Source organism: Carlito syrichta, unplaced genomic scaffold (genome assembly GCF_000164805.1).
Source record: "Carlito syrichta isolate Samal-C Ts95f unplaced genomic scaffold, Tarsius_syrichta-2.0.1 Scaffold303214, whole genome shotgun sequence".
NCBI classification, from domain to species: domain Eukaryota; kingdom Metazoa; phylum Chordata; class Mammalia; order Primates; family Tarsiidae; genus Carlito; species Carlito syrichta.
Window position 1 is genome coordinate 340,555 of NW_007247310.1, and position 7,709 is coordinate 348,263.

Here is a 7,709-nt window from a genome sequence, read left to right on the forward strand (position 1 = left end):
TCCACTCACCTCAGCCTCCCAAAGCGCGGAATTACAGGCTGAGCCACCGAGCCCGGCTTCTGATTATTTTCTCAGGATAAATGTTTAGATATGGAATTGCCAGATCAAAGGCATAAACTTTTTGAAAGGCTTTTAGTTACTGTTGTCAAATTGTCTTCCAGAAGGGCTGTAAAAGTCAAGCTGATTGTTACAGGGGATAGTATATGTAGTTGATTTGGCATATAGTGGACGCTCGATTAATGTTAGTACTATTATGAAGTCATTCCGATTTGATCTTGAGGGTCTTGTGGTCAGTTTATGGTCTTAATGCTAGAAATGTGTAACAATTCTATTAATAGAAGGCTTTCACTCAAAGATCAGAAACATTTGATCTCGTGCCTACAGGTTTTGGAGTTTTATTAATTAGGCTGTTGTTAAATGTTGATTAAGATTAGAATTCAGTCTCTAGAGTACCTCTTCTTGAGTAAGTACGGGCAGTTGTGCCATTTTTGCTGATTAAGACTCATAGCTGGCTGGTCTCGGTGGCTAAGCCTGTGATCCCAGCACTTTGGGGGGCCAAGACAAGTGGATTGCCTGAGCCCACGGGTTTGAGACCAGTCTAGGTAACTTGGTGAGACAATAAATAAAAAATTAGCTGGGCGTGGTAGCACGTGCCTGTAGTTCGGGCTACTTGAAAGGCTGAGGTGGAAGAATTGCCAGAGCCCAGCCACAGCACTCCAGCCTGGGTGACAGAGTGAGGCTCTAACTCAAAAAAAAAAAAAAAAAAAAGAGAGAGAGACTCGTAGCTATGTAAGTTTTCCTCTTATGTTCTTAGAACTGGTGACACTTGGATTTTGAGCGTGGCTTTGAGTTGGGGATGCATGGTGGAAAGTGTTATGCTTGTCGTCACTAGAACTATTGTTTTGACTGGAAGAGATTTGAAGCAGTTGGTCTAATGGATACTTGTGCTCAGTTGGAAGATCACACAGATTTATTTTGGGACTTAGAGTGCAAAATAATTGTCTTTCTTGGACTCTTAAGCCTGTTTTAACAAAAGAAATCAATTCTTTGTGGCAATTATAATTTTAGCTAAGCTTTAGTTGATCTCATTTGTATCCTTAGACTACAGTGGAGCCTAGCTGCTGGTGCTTCATGCAAAGAGCATTTGTTCCTCACCCAGGTTCTTCAGTCTAGGGTTTCCAGGAAATTGGGGCCGATAACAGCATTCCATATTTCATATACATGCTTGATATTAGTGATTATCTGGATCTTGCATTTTTAGTGTCAGATCATGCTGCTTTCCTTTAAAAAAAAAAAAAAGACATTGTCCCCGGAGGAAACAACTGATCAGTGGTGGGTTGAAGTATGGCATCTATAAAATAGGATTTCAGGCTGGGCTCGGTGGCTCAGCCTGTAATCCTACGCGCTTTGGGAGGCCGAGGTGAGTGGATTGCCTGAGCCTGCAGGTTCAAGACCCACCTGGGCAACTTGGTGAGACCTCATCTCTACAATAAATTAAAAAAATTAGCCAGGCGTGGTAGCGCACACCTGAAGTTCCAGCTACTTGGAAGGCTGAGGTGGAAGGATCGCCGGACCCCAGCAGGTCAAGGCTGCGGTGGCCAGGAGCGTGCCACTGCACTCCAATCTGAGTGACAGAGTGAGGCTCCAGCTCAAAAAAAAAAGGTGGGGGGGTGGGGGGTGATGTTGGTTGGTTGTGTTCCCTCCTTCACGTACAGGGCAAGGGAATACTCTGAGCAGTGGACGGTGTTTTGATCCTCCTCCTGAGAACAGGCTCTTAGTGGCAGTGTGCGGCTTAGTGGCCCTCATTACAGTCACCCAACTACTTCACTTTGGGGTTATGTTTGGGGAAGTTGTATATGGTACTATTGAAGAGGATGGGCTTGAAAGTCAGACAGATATGGTTCCAGTCCCAGTTCTCCTCTTTATGGCTGTGTGGCCTCAGATCACTTACCTATATCTGCTTCTCTATCCATGAAATGGGACAGATAATGCCTACTGCATAAGTTGGTTCTGAGACTTAAATGAGAGGCTATAAGAATTATGTGGGAATCTAGTAAGATGCTACCTTTTAGTAGAAGTTCGTTCAGTGATAACAGACTGCTGTTTTAATTTGACTTTCCATGTAATATTGCCAACCCAGAGAGAATTCAGCGATCTTGTGGACAGGATCATTTTGATTCATCTGAGTTTGATTCCTCATTGTAAGTAAACAGATTTTCTCACTGCCCAGCAGACTGGTCATGCATCTCTAAATATAAAGATAGTTGAATTTCTGAACCTGGAAAATTGAAGAGTAGATTACTGACTGCTGGTGACTTCATTATGGTAACTTTACAGTATTAATGCCACCGTGTGAGAACCTTGCCTACCTGGCGTTTCTCTTGGCGTGTCTCTTTTTTCTTTTTTTTTTGAGTTGGAGTCTCACTCTGTCACCCAGGCTGGAGTGCAGTGGCATGTTCACAACCACTGCAGCCTCCACCTGCTGGGCTTGGGCGATCCTTTTGAGTAACTGGAACTACAGGCGTGGACCTCCATGCCCGGCTAATTTTTTTTTGAGTTGGAGTCTCACTCTCAGTGGCACGCTCCTGGCCACCGCAGCCTCGACCTGCTGGACTCTGGCAATCCTTCTGCTTCAGCCTTCCAAGTAGCTGGAACTACAGGCGTGCGCTTCCACATCTGGCTAATTTTTTATTTATTTTAGAGACAAGGTCTCACCAAATTACCCAGGCGGGTCTCGAACCCGCGGGCTCAGGCAGTCCACTCACCTCGGCCTCCCAAAGTGCTGGGATGACAGGCTGAGCCACCAAGCCTGGCCTAATTTCTTGATTTATTGTAGAGATGAGATCTTGCCAGGTTGCCCAGGTTGGTCTTGAACCCCTGGGCTCAGGCAATCCTTTTGCCTCCCATTTTACAAGTTGCTGGGATTACATGCATGAGCCACTTATGCCCAGCTTTCTTTTTTTAATTTGTTGTAGAGATGAGTTCTCCCCAAGTTGCCCAGGCTGGTATCGAACCCGTGGGCTCAAGCAATGCTTTCTCCTCCGCCTCCCAAAGTGCTGGGATTACAGGTGTGAGCCACCACACCTGGTCACCTCTTCTGTCTTGTTGTACACCTCAACCTGTGACTCGTATCACTTCTGGCTTATAAGTTTTTCCCAAGCAGTTCCACAAGTTGTCATATGACTTTCGGTTGTGTTGCAAAAAATCGTTGTTGATTCTGATGTACTTTTACCATGAGATATGTGCTTAAATAAGGACATATGGATGATAAGGTGACATTGGAATCTTGAATTGTGTTCCAACTCTGCAGAGTGAACATAAAAACATACACTTTTTCGCTGGGTGTGGTGGCTCATACCTGTAATTCCAGCACTTTGGGAGACCGCGATGAGAGGATTGCCTGAGTCCAGGTGTTCAGGACCAGTCTGGGCAACTTGGTGAGACTTCTTCTCTACAATAAATAAAAAAATGAGCTGGGCTGGTGACGCACACCTGTAGTTCCAGCTACTTGGAAGGCTGAGGTGGAAGGATTACCTGAGCCCAGCAGGTCGAAGCTGTGGTGGCCGTGAGCGTGCTACTGCACTCCAGTCTGGGCGACAGAATGAGACTCCAACTCAAAAACAAAACAAAACAAAAAAACTTACACTTTTTCTAGTTATATATAAAACTTGTAAAGTATATTTGAACCTACAAGCTCTGTAAATCAATCTTTGTTCATTCCCAGGAGTATTCAACTTTGGAGGGAACTAAATTGAGTTTTCTGTTCCTCATGTTAGTGAAATCTCTGAAAGCAGATAGAACAGAATCACTTTTTTTCTAGTTTAAGTGTTGTATTTTCAGTTTTTGCCCCAGGTAACCTTACTATAAGAGCTGCGAGGGCACACAGTAGAATGACAGTGTATCCAAAAGAGCAGGAAAGGTCATCTGTGATGATGATCCAGCCCCAAGTGCTAGCTTGACAAATGGGGAGGGTGAGCCCTGGACCGCTAAGTGGTATGCCCCTTGTGGGGAGTGATGGCCAAAGCCAGGATGGAAGGCAAGTTCCTCAGTTTGCCTGTGGCCTGGTGAAAGTGAATTGTTAGTCAAAACCCGAGTTTATTCTAAATGCCCGTGTCAAGTATATAATAACATAGAGTAAGTTTTATGTTTCTTTATGATAAAATTACAGTATGCCTTCATGTGTACCTTTTCTTTCCATATTATTTCATCTTTTTTTTTTTTGAGTTGGAGTCTCACTCTGTCACCCAGACTGAATTGCAGTGGCCGTTCCCGGCCACCGCAGCCTCGACCTGCTGGGCGCCGGCGATCCTTCCGGCGATCCTTCCGCCTCAGCCTTCCAAGTAGCTGGAACTACAGGCGCGTGCTACCACGCCCGGCTAATTTTTTGATTGATTGTAGAGATGAGGTCTTGGCAAGTTGCTCAGGCAAGTCTCCCCCCAGCGGGCTCAGGCAGTTCACTCACCTCAGCCTCCCAAAGTGTGGGATTACAGGCTGAGCCACTGAGCCCAGCCCATCTTTTTTTTTTGAGTTGGAGTCTCACTATGTTACCCAGGCTAGAATACAGTGGCACCATCACAGTTCGCCGCAGCCTCAACTTCCTGGGCTTAAGCAATCCTCCTACCTCAGCTTCCCAAGTAACTGGAACTACTAGGGTGTGCCGCCACACCCAGCTAATTTTTAAAATTTTTTTGTAGAGACAAGGTCTCACTATGTTGCCTAGACTGTTGAACTCCTGGACTCTAACGCTCCTCCTGACTCAGCTTCTCAAAGTGCTGGGTTACAGTTGTGAGCCGCTGTACCTGGCCTATTTCATCTGTTTTTGTACTCTGAGATTTTTTTCAGTGTTTGATTACACGTCAGAAAACATATTTGTATTAGTATACATCCATGATCCTTTTTTCCACTTGTGTTTGATGATTCTTTTCTGAACTATCACTTTTATTTTCTACTCGTAAACATAAAAATGATGAGACTTGGGGATGAGTTATGGAAAGTAAGTGCAGGAATGGAGATGTTGGCAACTTTTCAGACCTGCCAGTATACAAGTTCATTTTTAAAGTGTACGCATTCTTTAATGGTGTTGTAGTTAGCATACCCAGAATAAATAGTTCCCTTTCCCTATCTACTCAGAATTATATCTAAAAAAACTTTTTTGAGGAGAAAGTCTAAGCTCTCACTCTGTTACCCAGGCTGGAGTGGTACAATCATGACTCACACAGCTTCCAGCTCTGGGACTCCGGTGATCCTCCTGCCTCAGCCTCCCAAGTAGCCAGGACTACAGGTGTGTGTTCCCATGCCTGACTATGTTTTTGTTTTTTGTAGAGACAAGGTCTTGCTACATGTTGTCCAGGCTGGTCTCAAATTCCTGGGCTCAAGCAGTCCTCCTGCCTCAGCCTCCTAAAGCTCTGGGATTACAGGGGTGAACCACTGTGCCCAGCCTAAATCGAAAATTATATCTACTACTTCCATAAATTCATTCTTTTTTAATTCAACAAATATTTTAATGTTGGTTATATAGCGGGCCCTGTCCTACGCATTTGTGATATGGTGAATGAAACAAAGTCCTTGTCCTCAAGTAGCTTACATTTTAGGGGGGTAGAAAGACAAGCAGGTAACTGGTATGTCGGATGAGAGTCCCTTTTCGATAGGATATCAGGGAAGAGGTCCGGAGAGGTTGTGTTTGATTAGAGGCTTTTAAAAAAAACTGGAGAAAGAACATTCCTTAGGTAGAGAGAAGTGAAACAGCCCTAAGGGGAATTGGAAGTTGATCCCTGTTATTTGAGGAACAGCAGTCATCAGTGAAGTGAGGTCAGAAGGGTAGGGGAGTCTGGGGCCAAATTGTTTGGGCCAGGTAGGTGATGAGAAAGACTTGGGTTTTATTCCAGGTGTGATGGGAATCCATTGATTTGAACAGAGAGTGACATTATCTGATTAAGGAAAACTGGCCTTGGATTTGCGCCCTGCTCTGTGCTTCATACTGTTATATAACTTCATACTGTTATACATCTTTTCTCATTGCAGATTGTCTATGCTGAAAGACCTCTTACAGACAACCACAGATCACTGGCTTCTTATGGCTTGAAAGATGGGGATGTTGTGATTTTACGCCAGAGGGAGAATGCAGACCCTCGACCTTCAGTGCAGTTCCCAAGTAAGTCTTCAGTGGTTTAGCATTCATTACCTAGCACAAGCACAAGTAGGTAGCAGAGCATAGTGGTTCAGAGTTTGGGATTTGCTTTGAATTCAGACTATCAGGGCACAGATCCTGACTCTGCCTCTTGCCTGCTGTGTAACTTTGGCAAGTTCTTTTTTTTTTTGAGTTGGAGTCTCACTCCGTTGCCCAGACTGGAGTGCAGTGGCCGCTCCCAGCCACCGCAGCCTTGACCTGCTGGGCTCTGGCGATCCTTCCGCCTCAGCCTTCCGAGTAGCCAGAATTACAGGCGCGTGCTTCCTTGCCCGGCTAATTTTTGATTTATTGTAGAGATGAGGTCTCGCCAAGTTGCCCAGGCGGGTCTCAAACCCATGTGCTCAAGCAATCCACTCACCTCGGCCTCCCAAAGTGCTGGGATTACAGGCTGAGCCACCGAGCCCGGCCGAAGCTCAGATTTTAAATGGTGTCTTTAAAGTTACATAGCTTGCTGGGTGTGATGGCTTATGCCTGTAATCCCAGCACTTTGGGAGGCTGAAGTGAGAGTATCGCCTGAGCCCAGGACTTTGAGACCAGCTTGGGCAACTTGGCGAGACCTCATCTCTCCAATACATCAAAATATTAGCAAGGTGTGGTGCTGTACACCTGTAGTTCCAGCTACTTGGAAGGCTGAGGTGGATGGGTAGCCTGAACCCAGTGGGTCGAGGTTGCGGTGGCCATGAACGTGTTATTGCACTCTAGCCTGGGCAACAGAGAGAGACTCTGACTTTTAAAAAAAAAGTTACTTAGCTAAAAAGTGAAGGCACAGAAATTAAAACTTGGTGCTTTTTCTATTATGCTTAACTTGGTAAGCATTAAGCAACTAGCCACAAAGTTCGGTCTTCCCTACCAGCTGTGTTAATCATGTAAAAATTTATCATTATCTATCTTGGATGCTATATCCAGAATAGGTGTTTATAGTCCAGAATCTGTACATTTGGATTTAGGAGGGTTTTGTGTCCCTGGAATAATATGCAGAGTTAGAGTTGTGTGGTATGAACAAGTGTGTGTGCGCATTGCATAGGGAGAGAGCCCATGACTTTTGTCACTCAGAGAGGTTTATGAGCTACAGAAGGTTTATAAGATGTGGAGCTACTTGGTGAAAGGTGTTAGTTTTCCACTCCCTGCCATATTCTGGTAGATTTCTTTAAATAGTGTTTAGCCTCTAGGTCACTGGTTTTAAAGTTCATGGTAACAGATGATAGGAGTCTATGTGACCACAGGCTCCGACTCTGAGCACAGTGCTTCTATTCAGCCTGAAACTGGAGCTTATGAGACTGGCAAGCACTGACTCTACTTGATCAGGATGCCATTCGTCCCTTGGGGCTACTGCTAAACTTTAGGAGGACTGGTTGTTCAAATATGCCAGTCCATAAAAACTGAATCTTCCTTTGGTTCATTTGGTGAGATTGTTAATTTTGGAGATTTCACTGTTTCTTTTCTTTTCTTTCTTTTTTTTTTTTTTGAGTTGGAGTCTCACTATGTCACCCAGACTGGAGTGCAGTGGCCACTCCTGGCCACC

General features: G+C 44.9%; 1 protein-coding gene across 3 annotated transcripts in view; it reads left to right on the forward strand.

Annotated features, from left to right (window-relative positions):
• The window catches only part of LOC103260478 (protein DDI1 homolog 2), a 49,945-nt gene that overhangs the window by 5,471 nt on the left and 36,765 nt on the right, over nt 1-7,709 (forward strand). For all 3 annotated transcript variants that reach the window (XM_008058119.2, XM_008058121.1, XM_008058120.2), the window contains exon 2: nt 6,022-6,151. In XM_008058119.2, the coding sequence (XP_008056310.1) occupies nt 6,022-6,151 (130 nt within the window). The remainder of the gene's footprint in view (nt 1-6,021; nt 6,152-7,709) is intronic.